Here is an 18,367-nt window from a genome sequence, read left to right on the forward strand (position 1 = left end):
TCTTGTAAACTAGCAAAAGTGCAGTTGATAATACAATCTCTTTGGAACACAAAAGTCATAACTTTTAAATGTATACATTTATTTTTCCTGTTCTCAAATATGTATGTAGAGATGCTTGTAAAAGGAAGTCTGTTGCTCCTTTGGAACCGTAAAACACTGGAAACCCGTTTAATGCTTTTCAGTAGAGGACAAGTCAATAAATCTTACACGTCCATATAGCAGAATTGAAAAAAGAATGGTGGGATCCCTGGGTGGCTCAGTGGTTTGGCACCTGCCTTCACCCAGGGCGTGATCCTGGAGTCCCCAGGATCAAGTCCCACTTCGGGCTCCCTGCGTGGAGCCTGCTTCTCCCTCTGCCTGTGTCTCTGCCTCTCTGTGTCTCTCATGAATACATAATTTAAAAAAAAAAGAAAGAAAAAAGAATGAGATCCCTCTATGCAGGTATGAGAGAACCAAGATATATTGTTAAAGTGAAAGAAAAAGAGCAAGACAGAGAAGCGTGTACTCACATTCATGTCAAAATAACATGTAGAAAATATCTGGAAAAATGTACAACTGTTAAGCATGTTTGCCTGGAGGTTTTACCTTGTGTATCTATTATGCTTGGTTTAATACATTTTTAAAAAGATTTTATTTATTAGAGAGGAGGTGCATACAAGCGGAGGGGAGGTGCCGAGGGGAGGGAGAAGCAGACTCCCCACCCTGAACAGAGAGCCCAGTGCAGGGCTCGATCCCAGGACCCTGGGATCACAACCTGAGCCGAAGGCAGACACTTAACTGACCAAGCCACCCAGGCGCCCCAGGATTTACCTTTCTTACACCATCCCATTCTACCCCATTTTCCTGCCCTTCATCCTTTAAATATGGTCCTATCATAATTTTTGGCTAAACTAACATTGAACATTAACTTAACTATGTAAATTATTGCTAATTTCTGTAGCTGCTTATTTTCCTTGAGCTGATAGTCATCCCCTGTTCTAGTTTCTTTCCTCTGCACCTTTCTCTTTTCCAAAATTTCCCCACCAAAGCATAAAGCCACTTTGTTGTACACTGTTTTTCAAATAGGTAATCATAACAGGTCACAGTTAGCTCCACTTTTCTTTATTTAAAGAAATCTCCTGGGATGGCCTTTCCAGATTCCTTCAGCCTGCTGCTGCTCGGAACTGAACGGTTACACCTAGCTCTGCTGTGTCCCTCCCATGTTGAGCACTCTGTTTCCTGGACCCAGTGCCTTCCTATTTCTTGGTTTATACCTCTGTTTTGGTGGAGTGCATCCTCAAGTAGCTTCCTGAGAAAGGACACATGGGAAATACAACTTTGACATTTATCTCTTAGAGTTCTGTTTCTGAGAAACTAGCACAGTCTCAACCCTTCGATCAAAATGTGATTTTGCTGGGCAGTGTCCTTAAGTCCTTGTAGGTCTATACCTTCAACATCTCTCCTTGCAAGAGAGACAACAATCGGAAGTTCTGTTCAAAGTTACACTCACGGAGATCAGATTTTTTTTTTTTTTTTAGTCCACCCAAACTGGTCAGGGGCTTTGAGCACCCACTAGCACACTGCAGAGTACTCCTGGGGGTGTGTATATATCCTAGTAGTAGAAAAACAGGCCTGGATTAACAACCATTTATAAGACAGACTGGAAAAGGTGATAATATAGGAAGGTGCGCTGGGAGTGTGAGTCATTTGCTTATAAAACTCACTTCATGGGGGACCTGGGGGACTCCGTCGGTTGGGCATCTGCCTTCAGCTCAGGTCATGATCTGAGCCCCATGATGGGCTCGCTCCTCAGCGGGGAGTCTGTTTTGCCCTCTCCGTCTGCCCCTTCCCCACTGATGTTCTCTTTCTCTGTCTCTCAAATAAATAACTTAAAAAAAAAAAAAAAGAATAGAAATTTCTTTCCCAGCATGAGCTGCTTCAGGCCTGTAAACGACACCCTTCTGTGTTAGGGGGTTGAAAAGCCCAGTGTACAGTGGGTAGCATGGTAACTTGATGTTCCATGTTTAGATTTTTTTAAAAAGATTTTATTTACTTATTCATGAGAGACACACAGAGGCAGAGACAGAGGCAGAGGGAGAAGCAGGCTCCTTGTGAGGAGCTGATGTGGGACTCGATCCCGGGACCCCGGGGTCACGACCTGAGCCAAAGGCAGACGCTCAACCGCTGAGCCACCCAGGTGCCCCACTGTCTGCCTCTCACTGTGGAAGGGCTATTCAGAAATCCCGTGGACCACTAGACTCCCAGGAGCACCCCCGAGGCGGCCGTCCCCGAGTTTCCCACTCACTGGCTCACCTGAGCTCTGCCAGCGAATCTAGGGCACTGTGTACTCCGCGCGTCCAGGTGCAATAATCAGCCTGTCGCCAAGATCCCTGCGGAGTCCAGCACAGCAGCCAGAGCGGAGGTCGCGCTGAGTAAGACAGCCCTGGACACCCCCCCCCCCCCCCCAGCCAGGTGAAGGCAGCTGCCTCTCATGCTCCTTGTCCACAAGGACGGAGAGAATAGCATTTGCCAGGTGAGTCACCTTAGAATAGGTCCCAGGGGTAACTTCTTGGCTCCCATCAATAGACCCCCCCCCCCCCCCCCGAATCAGCTCCCCGGACTCCTTGAGCGGTACAGCCTTTCTCCAGGACTTGCCTGTCCCCTTTGGGAGCCACACAGGCAGCTAAAGGAGCGCAGGCCAGGAATCCCCACTCCTGTAATCCCTGGGGCTTCCTAGGGCGGCAGCGCTCGCCCACTGGCTTACTCTTTGGGGAAAGAGTGGGTGGTCTCCGAGTCGCCCACCAAATAGCTCCTGTCTCTGAGTAGGGGGGTCCAAGGAGGACCTGGGCACTAATGTTAGGTATGGGGATTGCATGTGACCTTCAGGATCTGTAGGAACAGGCACAGGGACTCTGGGCCTATCGTGATCCCAACTTGGGCCCAAACTCCATTTTCTCCTGCTGCCACGAGCCCTCCGCCCCACCCCCGTTGTAAGCATAGTCGTACTCATCATCAGGACCAGTGCCCATTACTACTCTAAATGTATTGGTGCAGCCATCTTTGGAAAAATTCTGCCTCAAGTAGGGAACATACAGCATTTGTCACCACCATCTTTCAATCCTGATCCTGGGGGACTTAGCATGGACACAGCTTGTTGGCCTCTTTCATGCAGAAGTGATGGTCGTAATATTAAATACACACATACATTGAGATTTGTGTACTTTACGGTATACGATACAGGACACAGTGCCATCGATGAGGCACCTCTGAATGCATGCACGAACACTTGAGAAACTTTCATTTTAGTGATTTTAGTGTTCTGTGTGGTCATGAGAACTGGCTAACTCCTCAAAGACGTTGAACCATGATCATATGCCATGGGACCAGCTTTTCCGTGTACTGTCATAAATAACTATCGAGCTTTGTTCCAGATTAAAACTTCTTGCTTTGGTTTGACTTTTTCTATTTAGATTCGATCTCTCTTTTCAGTAAAGACGCTGTATTTTTATCTTCTGGCTTTAAAGCCAAGTCAACTGTTTTGTCTTGAAAGTGGAACGTCGTTTGTTTGAAACTTTTCTTAGTTTTAATAGAATCACCAACCTGATTCTGCTTGAATGCAGAAGCTACATGAGTATTACTAAATTAGAGAATGCCGATAGTGTCAACACATGACAATAAATTCTAACTAAAAGAGCATTGGTGGGTGGGTGGAAATACTCTGCAGAAGGTAGCGAGCAATTTCTCATTGAAGCATTTAAGGAGAGAGGAACAGTTCTTCACTAAGTAGCAGTTCAGATAATTGGGCATTTTTCACACCCTCCCTCCTGCCCCCTATCCTCCAAGCACATTAGATGACTCAGTCTTTATGGAACATTTATACACAAAGTCATTGCACATTTCTTCTTCTTGGAATGTCCCAAGCCATTCTCTGAGAAGCAAACTCCCATTCAAACTAAAAGGCGCACATCAAAACATCAAAATCATCTCGGATGTGAAGCCTCTCCCCTACCCCCCCAAAGCCAAAATCCTCACTTCCTCTTCTGTAATTGCAAAGCACTTTGTCGATATGCTACTACTACCACACTGCATGCTCCTGGGAAGGGAGGGGAGACACGAGTAAAGGGTGGGTAATATTTTGTCTTCGGACTCTGTCCAGTACTCAGCAGTCAAGAATGGTTTGTTGCATAGCTGGTCAGGTGGAAAAAAGTTGTCGTTCCAAGGGAAGGGAGAGCTGTTAAAAACAGATTCTGGGTCTTACCGAATCAGACTCTCAGGAGGGTGGATCTTTTTGATGCACGATCCATCCAAGTGGTCCATGGAACAGACTTTGATGAACACAGGTCTAGGCTGGGCACCACACGGTAGCTGCCCAGCCTGTTCTCTCCGAAGAGCTTATTTTAGCTTCTCCTGTTCTTAGTTAGCCTTGCTTTTTATGTTTTCTAAGCCATTTGTTTGAACTTCAAGTTCTTCCACAAGATTATTTTCATTTGGCTTTCAGATGCGGGTACACATTCTGGAACCACCTGTCCTAGAATTTAATTTTTATTTTTTAGCTGACATATAATTTCATATGTGTTTATTAAGTTAACCTACATTCACAAGGTGTGTACACCATTAATGGAGTTGAGGCATGGAATGCCTGGGTGGTTCAGTGGTTGAGCCTCTGCCCTCGGCTCAGGTCGTGATCCTGGGGTCCTGGGATCGAGTCCCACATCGGGCTCCCTATGGGGAGCCTGCTTCTCCCTCTGCCTGTGTGTCTGCCTCTGTGTGTCTCATGAATACATATATAAAATCCTTAAAAAAAATGGAGATCAGGCATATAAAACATTATGGTGTTTATAAATGGGTCAGTTGGTTTTTATTTCATAATTATATGTTTATATTGTCAAAAATGTCATGAAAGTTATGAATCATAGCTGACACAACTAACAGGATTTCAGAAAATGAGGGATCATAGTATAAAAAAACAGTTATTAGACCTATGTTCCAACTGATAATGTTTTAATAATTCATTTTGTTGGTTTTTTATTTTAAAGTAATCTCTCCACCCAGTGTGGGGCTCAAACTTACCACCCCAAGATCGAGAGTCTCATGCTCTATGGACTGAACTGGCCAGGCACCCCAAGAATTCATTTCCTAACCAAGTTTACTTTGGAAAGTATTTAATCAGCTAAACCTATTCTAGTATTATGTCTTTCAATACCATCCTCCTTAACCAAGTGAAGTCGATAAACTAGTGGAAAAAAAAACAGTTTTTCTACTTGTTTCTTAGATAATGCCTAACATAGAACTCACTTCCCTGATGTTTCAATGGACCACGTGTTTTGTGCAATTGTTTTTTTAATGACTCAGTAAAGGAGTCTGCCCACATGATTGAAATGCAATCCTCAAGACACAAAAGAACACACTCAAGAGGGTACTATTAAAATATAAATCCACTGTGATAGGCTGAAAAGAAGCTATTATAAATCTTGATAAACCCTAAAATAAGTTAATGGAAAAATAGGTCATAATAAGTACATAACCAAATATCCCACATCAAATGATAATGTCTTCCCTTAAAAAACTCACTGAAGTCTTAGCCCACTCAATTCTGTCAACGTGGTCCGTGAATGCAAAAGTCAAAAAAAATCTTTTTTTACTAAGTGTATAAAAAAAAGCATTAAGCATTAAATATATTTTTATCACAGTCCTCTTACTCTTGGCTTTTTACAAAAAGTGATTTCGTGCAAGTTTAGGCGGCAAGTGCTACAGACAACAGCGAAGGTTATTTGGGTGATAATGATATTAGAAATTGGGAAATGCTGCTTTTGCCAAAGAAAGACCAAAAAAGGTCAGAACTGTATGAAGTTTCTCCAAGGGGAGCACTCACTGTCCTCTGACCAAAGACGTCGTGTCTAATAATTCCCCTAAGTGCAATTACATCCATGGCACCAAAACCCAACCCCGGAGCCAAAGTAAGACAGGAGGGGACAGACTTACAGTGCATTTTTGGGAGGGAGAGTGTGCGGGGAACCAAAGCGCCAGCAGCTGCCTCAGCCCTCAGGCCAGAGGCCTGCTCCAATCCCATTCCCAAGGAATCCTCACACGGGTCCTGGGTCCTGGAAGTGAGGGAGGCAAAAGTCAGGGCACCGCCCTCACCCCCCAGCAGGAGCTCCAAAGAGGGTAGAGTGGGAAGCCCTAAAGATAGAGACATGGGGCCACGGATAAGAACACGCTGCAGTCGGAGCCCCAACTTCTCCACTTGCTATGTGTAACAGAGGGAAAGTCTTCTTAAACCTCTGCCGCTCAGTCTTCTCATCTGTCAAACATGGGTGACCATACCAGTTACTTACTGGGATTAAGTGGGATTTGGATTAATGAGACGCTTCATGTGAAATCAACAACTGTCAGCCATGACGACAGTAGTGCTGCCCATACGGTGCCCACGTCGTCGTGTTTGCCACCCCGGGGCACACGATCCTGGTGGAGCCCCCATCCTGGAGGAGCTTCCATCCTGGGGGAGCCCCTATTCTGGTGGAGCCCCAGTCCTAGTGGAGCTTCCATCCTGGTGGAACTTTGATCCTGGTGGAGCCCCGATCCTGGTGGAGCCCCAGTCCTGGTGGAACTTCAATCCTGGTGGAGCCCCGGTCCTGGTGGAGACCCCGTCCTGGTGGAGCTGTCATAGTGCCTGGAAACCCATCAGGTTTGAACAGCCTCAAGAGGAAAGTGGTGTCTGAATTTCCAAAATTTTTTTTTCAGAACACTGCTGTGAACTAGTATTTATTTCAAAATGCTTACCAGTCCACCCTGGTCTGCCAGAACTGAGAAGGACTCTAGAGAGAATCCGAGTTAGGATTCTCAGAACTTTTGGAGATGAACTAACTGGAGAATCGGGATATAAGAAAAAGAACAATAATGATTTTTTAAGAATGCAAGATTTAGCCTTTAAAAGAATTTCCTCCCTAGGCATGGGAGCGGTGAAATTTCCTAGAGTAGCACAAGCTCATTATGTAATCCAGGATACTCTTGGAAAGAATCTGGCCTGGGAAAAAAATACCTGAATATTGATCACAGGCTATTTTCCCTAATATAAATAATATAAAAAATATTCCCTTGGGGATCCCTGGGTGGCTCAGCAGTTTGGCGCCTGCCTTTGCCTCAGGGCGTGATCCTGGAGACCGGGGATCTAGTCCCACATCGGGTTCCCTGCATGGAGCCTGCTTCTCCCTTTGCCTGTGTCTCTGCCTCTCTCTCTGTGTCTGTCATGAATAAATAAATAAAATATTAAAAAAAAATATTCCCTTAGTTTCCCTAATATTAAAAAAAAGACTTTGTGTCTAAAAATCCATCCACACTACCTCAAAGTGATGAAGTTTTGGACAATGGGTGAGGTTTGGTGGGGTGAGTCCGGAGCTGATGACCGAGAAGGAATTCTTGAGACGTCTTTGGTGCAAGATGGTGGTTTTTCTGAAAGCACAGGGGCAGGACCCGTGGGCAGGAAGAGCAGGGACCTGGGAGGGTGGCTGAGTACACACCTGCAGACTTGGGGGAGGGAAGGGAAGGGAGGTTTCAGCGGGGTTTTCACATGCGATGGAGGACCTAGGAAATGCTGAAGGCCATTGGCAAGTTAAAGGTTGTTTTCCCTCCAGCAAGACCTTGGGAATTTGCTGAGGAATGCCACACAGATCCCACCCTGGGTGGGGGTCGTTTGTGGGATATCCCCTGCGCTTTGTCCTCAGCTGGCCCTCTGTTCCCCATCAGAAGTATCCTAAAGGTGAGGAACATTTCCTTTTTTCCCACGTGAAACCACAACAGATGTTAATACAAACTCCATTTGCTCAGTGAAAGTTTTTATCTGACCTTTTCAGAAACATGTGGGTGTGCCTCTTCTATCGAAATCTCAGAGTTGTCATTTGTTGAGAGATCGTTCTTTTAAACCCATTTCCCCCTGTGGGGGAGGGGAAACACTAAATAGCAAAGAATTCAAACTGAGTTAAATTGCAAAATTTAAAAATCTGCTGCAATTCCACTTGGTTGCTTGTTGTTTGTTATTCCCTAAAATGTGTAGTGTATGTCTTGTGTCGAGTGTGTGGAGTGTAGCCATTGCAAAAAAGGCTCTGATGGATTTTGAAGCATTCAAAGAACACAGTCGGGTGGTACCCTCCTCTCATCTTACAAACTGACAGCAGTAAATAAAGAGAAATGTTTTAATAGAAGGAAACATCCAGCACATTATAGGGCATAAACAATAAAGAAGTCAGGGGTCCTCTATGAACACTAAGCTAATGCAAATTACAGATCCCCAAGAACGGACCTACGGCCCTTGTGCCTTTTGGGGGCTGGAACGGGGGTTAGTCAGGCTGCCTAGCCACTTCCCCAGTGGGCAGCATCTCTTCTGGGAAAAATACGCAGTGTTTGTAGTCCTGCCTTCTGCTGGGTCCCTTCTTGGTGTACCTCCAAGAAGAGAATCATAGAAATGTAGAGCTAGAAATTATTCTGGAGAGTTTACAGATTAGAAAAAATGAAATCCAGAAAAAGGAAGTAATTTACTCTAGCCCCAAACACCCAACAAGTAGTAGGGCCAGAGCCGTATCTCACAGCCTCTATAGCTTCTAAATCCAACTGTTGCTTTGGAAGATCTTAGAATTCAGGATTTCCCAGAAATTTTTGGCTTTATATATACTGTTCTTAATAGAACATTAACTATATGTGCAAAGAGTAAATATCCACTGATCCCATCATTAAAATAAGATTTGCATTGGATGTTGTGAATTTGTTACAGGATAGAGAATAACCGAATTTACTAACATTTAAAATATTCTGTGTTAAGAAAAATACCAACCACTGTGACAATAGCTTCATCCCTCTTGAATAAAAAATGTATAGAAGTTTGTTATTATTAACTCTATGAACATTTTTGAAATTTCCCTACTGCCAAGCATCGTGTCCTAAGTGTGAAGATGCAGAAAAAAATAAAAGAAAACAGAAAAGAGCCCTGTTCCAGCTTGCCAGTGAATTGAGGAGGTCACCGTACAACAGACTAGCCGGGGTGACCCTGGGATTACAGCTGTGGCTGCTCGTGGTGTGATGCTTGCCACAGGACCAATGAAGGCGGACTCAACTGTGGAGTAGGAAGGAGGAGACCCCACAAACAGAGCCACATCTTGAAAAAAGGCCAGTGAAAGAGCAGAGAGCAGCAGGGACCAGCCAGGAGGTGTGATCGCATGAGACAGATCTGGGGACCGTGTGCTTCCAACCGACTGTGTCCCAGGCAGAGGGCAGAGCCTGAAGAGGATTGTACGTCGCACTAAAACATTTGTGTTTGACTGGAAAACAGTGGGACGGTGTTGCCAACTTACCCGCTCTAAAATAACACGGACCCAATTATACAATGAAGCTAATGGTTACCACCCCCCCACCCCCCCCACATACACACTCCTTACCATCAGAAACTTTAGTACAACAGCTGGGAGTCAAATGTGATAAAATCTCCAGCACCCAGTCATAGGGCTGATGGAAATCTCAGTTTCCCCATCTATAAAAGGGAGATCATTTTAGGGTCGTTGTAAGAAGCACATGGTTAGAGCCCGTTAAGCCTTTATTGCCATGTCTGGCATCTTGTAAACATCCAGTAACAGTAAACCGGCACCATATTTATTGTGATCATCATCAGTAATAAAAACCTGAGTTGGAGGGGCATCTGACTCTTGACCTTAGGGTCATGAGTTCGAGCCTCATGTTGGGTAAGGAGATTACTTAAAAAAAAATAAATAAAATCTTAAAAAAAGAAAAACATCAAAAAACCAAACCTGAATCAGAGAAAATGGATTAGAATGCTAAGACTTAATTTTAACATCCAGAGTTAAGAATAATTTTCCCAAATCTGCTGATTCTGTATTGCTCAGAGTAATTGGGTCCCTTCAGAGAGAACTACTTTGTTAGAGGCAGAGCTAGGAAAAGGCACCAGTTAGCAAAATACATTGATTATGTACTCGTGAGGAACTTTTCTGCTGATTTTAGTATCCAAGAGGATGTAAGAAAAGAAAACTTGGGTTTCAGTGGTTGAGAGCAGGATCTGAGGAGAGTTGAGTGCTTAATTTGGTACTTAAAGGTAGAAGAGGAAAATATCGAGATCTGGAGATAGCAACTGGGAATAAAAATTAGCTTGCTCTTCTTTCTCTTTTCTTTCTTTCTTGCGTTTCTTCCTTTTCCTCTCTTCTCCTTCCTTCCTTCCTTCCTTCCTCTTCCCTCTGTTGACTGGCAGGCCCACAAAAAAAGAGTATATTATGCTTCTAATTTGCTGTTAGATTGTAACTAATTGCTTATAATCTATCCTCATACTGTAATAACTAAAGGTTATTTTTTTGCTGCATTTTTATTGGACTGTTTTCTGTAATTTTCCCAAATTGGAAATTTGAAATATAAACCAAATTTCAATTTGGTTGTATGTACTTAAAGATTAAGTAGGTCAGAATTAGATTTACTATGTGCACACTGCCATCTCTCTAAAAAAAAAAAAAAGGAAAGACTATATTTCAATATTCTGTAGAATAATAGGTTTATTTTCTGTGTTCTGTTTTGCTAGTGCTCCTATATTCCTCCCTGTAAGAGAGAAAATCAGAAGAACTTGGAAAATGTCATGAATTGGCAACAGTACTGGAAAGATGAGATTGGTTCCCAGCCATTTACTTGCTATTTTAATCAATTTCAAAGGTAAGCCAGTATTCACATGTGCATATGAAAGTTGTTTGTAGTCTTGGAAGTTTATTACAAAATAAGTCATAGATTGTGCTCACTTGACAAAATATCTGACATGAGCATAGTCTCAACTCTGTCTTCGCGTGGAGTTAGGGCTGCCACTTACCCTACAGGGTGGGAGGCAAGTGAAGAATGTGCAGGACCAAAACAGAGAACTGTATGGTGGCTCTTCCCTCTGGATACATGACGAGAAAGTGCTTTCATTAGATGTTTCATTAGGAACATTAGATGCTAATGTGTTCCCTGGCAGTTACAGATCGATGCACGTAAACTGAACAACATGTGGCTTTGTGAGCATCTCAGACTGCATCAATTCTTTCCTTTCCTTTTCCTCTCTGTTCCGACAAAGTATCAAGAACACGAGTTCCCACCATTAAAACTTCCTTGATGTAGAAAGAACTCCAGTTAAGCCACGTATCCACGGCTCGTCGGACTAGAACTGCAGTACCTGCCCTGACTAATCATCCTCATTTATCCATTAAACATCTATTGACTGTTCACAGCCCCTTGCCCTACTCTCCACTTAGATGTTCCAGTTACATTAAATCTTCTTTTCCTCCCCTAGTCCCTCATAGTGACCCATCTACTCGCTTCCCTTGTCCAAAGAACTGTAATTCCTTTTTTAAAAATTTTTTTAAAGATTTTATTTATTCATGAGAGACAGAGAGAGAGGGGCAGAGACACAGGCAGAAGGAGAGGTAGGCTCCACGCAGGGAGCCCAATGCAGGACTCAATCCCAGGACCCTGGGATTATGCCCTGGGCCAAAGGCAGATGCCCAACCACTGAGCCACCCAGGCGCCCCCAAAGAACTGTAATTCCTAATTCACATTTCTCCTTTATGCACTGTAACTTATATTTGCCGTCATGCTGATGTTACCTCCATGATTATTCCTCTCTCCCTTGTCTTAATTCAGATCGATGTGATTTTTCAGCTCTATTAACACAACAGTCTTCCAACCAGTCCTCCTACGTCCAACCTGCCCCCACACCAAGCCCATCGTTCACGCTGCTGCCAAGGCGATCTTTCTAAAACATGAATTCAGTCAGGTTATTCCTCATGGTTTTCAGAGTAAAATCTGAACAACTTGGCATGGCCTATCCATCAGGTGCCTATTATTGCATAACAAACCACCCCAAATCTGGTGGCTTACTACAATAATGATTTATGATTTATAATTCTGTGGTTTGGCTGGGAAGTCTACGTGCAGTCAGATGATGGCTGGAATAGCTGTGTGGGCCAAGATGGCCTCTCATGCTCAGCACCTAGTACTGGTGTGGCCAAAGTGCCTCCATGCTTGTCCACCAGCCTCTCGTCCTTCAGTAGGCTGCACTGCCTTCCTGAGAATATGGTAGCCTCAGGGCGGCACTTCAAGAGAGCCAGGCCTTGGCTCTAGAATTTACATAACATCATTTTTGATACATTCTGTTGGTCAAAGCAAGTCAGAAAACCAGCCAGATTCATGGGGTGTGAAAATCGACTCTGCTTATTAGAAGAAGCTGCACAGGTTCTGTGGCCATATTTAACCTACCACAGCATACAAGGCTCGAGTTCTTGCTCCAGACTGACACCTTTCCAGCCTCCTCTTTATGCTCATACTCTTTGCAGTAGCCACTTTGAACCATGTGTAGTTCCATTAAGATCTTTTATGTTTATATCTATGCTTACTTACTTCTCCTGCTTCTGGACTGCCTGCCCTGATGAAGGCTCTTCACAGATATCCCCTTTTCTGGGCTGTTTTCCTTGATCTCCAAGTTTGGATTAGTTGTATATCAGGATGCCACCTGTTGCATGTAAACAGAAAACTGACTCAAAGTATCATAAGGAGTCAGGAAATTCATTATTGCATACATTAAGAAATGCACAAGTAGACCAACATTAGGGTTGTTTGATGCAGTAACCTAACAGTGTCATCCAGAAGCCAGGTCCTTTCTGGATCTCAGTTCTGCTTCTGATCTGCTCAGGGTTACAATACAGTTGCTGCAGTTCCAGATGTCACAGCCTCACACAGCAACGTCCAAAGGTAAAGATCTCTGAGGGCGCCTGGGTGGCTCAAGTTGGTTAAGCATCTGCCTTCAGCTCAGGCCATGATCTCAGGGTCCTGGGATCGAGCCCTGTGTCAGGCTCCCTGCTCAGCAGGGAAGCTGCCTCTCCCTTGTCCCCTACCCCCCGTTCGTGCTTTCTCTCTCACGCTCAAATAAGTAAATAAATAAATAGATAAATAAATAAATAAATAAATAAATAAATAAATAAATAAATAAATAAAATCTCTTTAAAAAGAAAAAACTATCTTTCTTGGTATGGTTTTCTTGGAACTAGGAAACCTTTTCTCAACTTCCCATAACTGACCTCCCCTTAGATTCCCCTGATTTGAATGAGTTCTTTTCCCTACCCTAAACCAGTCACGAGAAAGAATAATCAGAATTTACCTCTGAGTTGGGGATAAGGCAATATCTTCTAAGTTGGATGGAGAAAGGGTGCATGGAGAAAGTAGATGGGAATGAAGGGGCCGAGGTGTTGCGGAACAGTGTAAAGTACATCTTCCATGTTCTTTGTACAGCTCTATCCCAGAGGTTTGCAACCCTCACTTCACATAACTGTGCCAGAAGAGCTTTAAAAAATAAATGCACCACAGACCAATTAAATTAGAATCTGATGGTTGAACCTAGGCATTAACATTTTTAAAAAATGACTTTAGAAGTTCTAATATACTACTAGATTGAGAACCATTGCTTCACTTTATGCTCTCACTTATCACTCTGTGCTGGAATAATTTGTACACCCACCATCCTCACAAGACTGTGTAGGAGTTAATGGTGTGGGACCTCTCTTCTTTGGCTTGTATCCCTGGGACTCAGCACAATGCCTGCTTCTTAGTCAGTAAAAGTTTGGTGAATGAATGAATGGATGACGTGCTGGATTAATAAGGAGAGTTCTTTGCTTCCAAGGAATTAAAATTTATTGGGAGAAACAGGTGCTTGTGCAAATAGAAATATGGCTTCATCAGCTAGAGGTAAAAGGGGGGAAGACCTTGAAGACGAGATGGCTGCAATAAAGAAACCGAGGCTTGACAATGTAAGGTACATCAGGTGTATGGGTTATATAAATAAGGATTGGTGAATTTGTAAGGTGGAGAGATTGTTTGAGGCTCGATTTCTAAAGGATCACAAATGCCATATTAAGGAGATTGCCTGCCATACAGGCAATGACAATTTGTGATGTGACAAGTTTTGTTTTTAACCAAAGACTGGTTTGGTTTAAGTGGATCTCTGATTTAGAAAGTAACCGGCTTAGGGCACCTGGGTGGCTCAGTTGGTTGAGCACCCAGCTCTAGATTTTAGCTGGGGTCGTGATCTCAAGGAGGTAGGATCAGTCCCACATTGGGCTCTGCACTGAGCATGGAGCCTGCTTGGGATTCTTTTTCCCTCTCCATCTGCCCCTACCCCCCCTCCCAAAATAGGTAAATAAATCTAAAAAAAAAAAAAAAGAAAGTAACCAGTTTGAGTGCTGAATGTGTTTTGGAGGAGAACAATGCAGAGTGCTCTAGCTAAGTGATGGGAGGGAAAGTGAGGAGAGTACTGAGTGGAAAAAAAAAAAAACCATTTTGAGTGGCTTCTGTTTGTCAACCGTTGTAACATTGTGTTATGTGAGTAACATTGTGTTTCGCTCACCAAATTTCTTTATTTTTCTCACCAAATTTCTTAGAGTAGTTCTAAGTACCAGCTCCATTTAACATAGGAAGAAACTGAGTCTCAAAGAAGTTAAATAATGTACACAGCTATTCAGCAAAAACAAAAACAAAAAACCCCTGGAATCCAGTTAGTCTGATTTCCGAAGCTCCTTCTATTGTCTGCTGGTCCTCATGAAGCTTTTGGGGGACCCAGATGATCAGTAGAAGTAGAAGTGGTCACTGAGGAGTAGGTCAGGAAGATGTGTGAGAGTTACGATCAACAGAACTTAATGACAATATAAGTGCCAAGGAGCAGAAAAGGGTCACATTTGCCCGGGTTGAGAAAGGACAGCCCAGTTGTGACCGTGCTGAATTTCAGGGACTCACAAGATACCCTGAAAATGCTTAAAAAGAGTTAGAAATGCAGATTTTTTTTTTTTTTACTTATTTATTTAGAGAGGAAGAAGTAGTAGGAGGGGCAGAGAGAGAGAGAGAGAGAGAATCCCAAGTAGACTCCCTGCTGAGCATATAGCTCTATGCGGGGCTCTCAGTGTCACGGCCCTGAAATCACTACCTGAGCCAAAATCAAGAGTCAGGCGCCCAACCAACCGAGCCACCCAGATGCCCCTAGAAATGCAGACTTTCAGTTCAAGTGCAGGAGGTCACGGCCAGTGCTAGGCCGGCATGGGAGTCCCTGGGACACAGGCTCTAGGGGAGCCAGAGCGGGAGCACAGACCAGGGACTCAGAGGGGCAACGTTGGCAGAGTCTTGGGATCATCCACACCCAGGGTGCAGGCAGGGGGACGCTGGAGGAAGGGGTCAAAGGAGCAGTGTCTTGGCAGGGCGGTGCTTTGGGGAGAAAGGGCTAATCAGAAAGGGACCACTGAGGAGTCACTGGTTTTGGCAATCAGAAGTCAGCAGCCCACGTAGGCACTGCGCTTAGAGCAACCTGGTTAGGAAGCACTTTCTGGTTGCCTGACCGGCGGATGTAAAAGCTTCAATAAGGGCAGGCGACTGTTTCAACAGGTTTACTGTGTCTGGAAAAGGAGTCTGGTGGGGCGGGGGTGACTCCAGGGAGGCGGGAATGGATGGACGCAGGGGACATGAGCTCTGGCGAGGGAGGGAGCAGCTCCCTGGCCGCACACGGGTAAGAAACGAGGCCACGTGGACACACCCTGAAGAAAATGGGCCGCGATGAAATAGAGGAGTCGTGGTCTTGTTTCTGGGGGGGGGGCGGAGCCTGGTGGCAGGGAACAGGCCCCAGAGGTCAGGGCAGTTTGACTCAAGCCCGCCACTCAACCGGCCGAGCCACCCCTGGGGCCTTGTTTGGGACGAGGGCGAGCGGACCCTGCAGCCGGGGGCAGACAGGGGGGCAGGCCGGGGAAGGCCGGGGGCAGACCAGGGGCAGGCAGGGGGCAGGCCGGGGAGACAGACCGGGGGCAGACTGGGGGCAGGCCAGGGGCAGGCCGGGGGCAGCCCGAAGGTAGACTAGGGGGCAGACTGGGGGCAGGCCAGGGGCAGGCCGGGGGCAGCCCGAAGGTAGACTAGGGGGCAGACTGGGGGCAGGCAGGGGGTGGGCCGGGCGCCCCCCACGGGTGGCCATCGCCCCCACTTCCCCTGGCTCCCCTAACACAGTCGCCTCCCGCGGGCATGAACTTGAAGGTCGTCAAGTCCCCTCCGGAAGGACCCGCTCCGGGCGCCGAGAAGCGTCTAGAAGCATCTGGAAGCGCGGCCGTGCTCCCGGTCGGTCGGCGGGGAGGGCGCCCCTGCCCCAGGCGTCTCCCCCCCCCCCCCCCGCCCGCAGGCCTGTCACCGCGCAGAGCACCCAGACCAGGAGGTGCACGACGCCCGCGGGTCGGAAGTCGGGGCCGCGGCTCGGCCGCTGCGGGCGGGGCGCCGGGAGACACGCTCCGTACCTCAGACTCCGTCGTAAAGTGACCTTCAGGTTTCACTCCGCCGCCGGAAATCGGGGCCACGCTTACCAGGAGGCCTGCACTTGCCAGGAAAGGAGGCGGGCGTGTTTTAGGGACCGGCGCCACGCTGGGCTGCAGCAGAGCCGGTGTGCGCAGGCACGCCCCGGGGGCTGCACTGAGGAGCACCGTGTGCGCAGGCGCGCCCCGCTTCCCTCGCGGAGTTGCAACGAGGAGCATGTGCGCAGGCGCGCCCCGCTTCCCTCGCGGGAGTTGCAACGAGGAGCAGCATGTGCGCAGGCGCGCCCCGCTTCCCGCGCGCAGGGAGGGAGCGGCCGAGGCGCCCAGGGACCCGCGCGGGCCGCTTCCGTCCGTCGCCTTCCCGCTGACCTCTCAGCGCCCCGCTTCCCGCGCGTTGGGGCTCCCAGTCTCCCTGCAGCGTGTGCATCTGCGCCGCACCCCGGTTTTACCGCCTTCACCCCGCCGGCACACGTTTTCTCTCGGCCTTTCCCGGGCCTGCCCCTGCGCAGCCCTGCTCACGGCCTCGCACCGAGCGCGCTCGGAGACGTGTCTGCAGGCCCGGGCCCGACGCCACGGGGCTGGCTTCGCCGCGCAGGGAGCACGCGCGTCCTCGGAAGCCGCCCGCTCGCTGCTCCCTTGCATCTGCACCCGAGGGCTGGGACGGGCGACTGCGTCTACTTCTCGAACTTCTCCTTTTACGGAGAGCCGAGTGCGGTGTCTAACCGCTTCCTGGTACCTGGGCCTCCAAGCAGGCGCGCGTGCGCACCCGCCCCGCCGACGAGGCCGCTCCTCCGGTCCCGGCCCTCGCGGTTTCCCATCGGGTCGTGGAAGGGACCTTAGCTGCTCTTTCAGCCCGGGCCCTTGATCCTGCCCGCGGGTGCATTCTTCCGCCTTCTAGTTGTGCATGGGGGGTGAAGACCAGGCCATCCAGCCGCGGCTCTAGCTCTATCTCCAACCCCGGCTCCAGCCCCAGCCTCGGCTCCAGCTCCAGCTCCAGCTCCAGCCCCAGCCCTGGCCCCGACTGCAGCTCCAGCTCCACACCCGGCTCCAGCTCTAGCTCCGGCTCCGTCTCCAGGTCCAGCTCCAGCTCCAGCTCCAGGCCCGGCCCCGGCTCCAGGTCCAGCCACGGCTCCGGCTCCAGCCCGGACCCTGCGCGGGTCACAGGGAAGCACACTGGCGGCGGCGGCGAGGGGGAGCCACGCTGCAGGCATCGGCGGGGCTCAGGATCCAGAAGGCCGCCCCGGGAGGTGGCTGGCTCCCCGCGGAGAAGGCCCCGCGGCGGCCCTGCCCGGAGGTGGCCTCGCAGACCTGGGAGCTCGGGCGCTCCGGCGGAGACCACGCGGTGGCCAAGGCTTAGCGCCGTCGGCCTTCAGAACGAGACAGCAGCAGGTGTACAGGTTCTGAAGCGAGGGGGGGTCGGAGCGCAAATGCGGGGGGGGGGGAGGGGGCGCTGTGCGTGAGGCCTGCGAGGCCAGGGTGACACGGGGGAAAGCGGACAGCCACCTGTGCAGGTGTCTCTTAGGCTCCTCCGCCGGGGATGGCTGTGTCGGTTTTGCAGTGGTGACACGGCCTGCTGGGAAGGTCTCTTTGCAGGGCTGTTGGGCTGTTCCGGTGACCCCCGACAACTCCTGGTATCCCATGCACCCTGCGACAACTCCTGGTATCCCATGCACCCTGCGGCCTGTGCCTCGGTCCCTGTCCTCTTCTCTCATCTGGGGACACCTTCACCTTCCCTCACCTGGGGACACCTTCACCTCTCTCCACTTCTATGGGGCCCTGCTTATGGGATGAGCCTTGGAAATAGCGCCTTTCTAGCATGTGTCACTTTGACCCCACCTGTGCCTCAGTTTCCTTTGCAGAAGGGGGAAGTAATAAGGTTCTTGTGAGGTTACCGAGCAGATACCATGGGCCTACCCCATAGTATTTCCTATTAAAAATGTCTGGTTCATTATTTTTACTGCTATAAATAAGGTTTTCCTCAAATGTCACCGTGTGACCTTCTCTTACCTTTTTGCACATAATTACTTCCCCTTCTGTGTGTTTCCACG

The 18,367-nt window shown here is 47.9% G+C and overlaps 1 protein-coding gene across 1 annotated transcript in view; it reads left to right on the forward strand.

Moving 5' to 3' along the window:
• KCNMB4 (potassium calcium-activated channel subfamily M regulatory beta subunit 4) overlaps window positions 1-18,367 on the forward strand; it is a 59,132-nt gene that overhangs the window by 14,859 nt on the left and 25,906 nt on the right. Inside the window, exon 2 of the mRNA XM_055327769.1 lies at window positions 10,547-10,674. Coding sequence (XP_055183744.1) covers window positions 10,547-10,674 — 128 coding nt within the window. The remainder of the gene's footprint in view (window positions 1-10,546; window positions 10,675-18,367) is intronic.

The sequence above is a fragment of the Nyctereutes procyonoides genome, unplaced genomic scaffold (genome assembly GCF_905146905.1).
Source record: "Nyctereutes procyonoides isolate TBG_1078 unplaced genomic scaffold, NYPRO_anot_genome, whole genome shotgun sequence".
Lineage (NCBI taxonomy): Eukaryota > Metazoa > Chordata > Mammalia > Carnivora > Canidae > Nyctereutes > Nyctereutes procyonoides.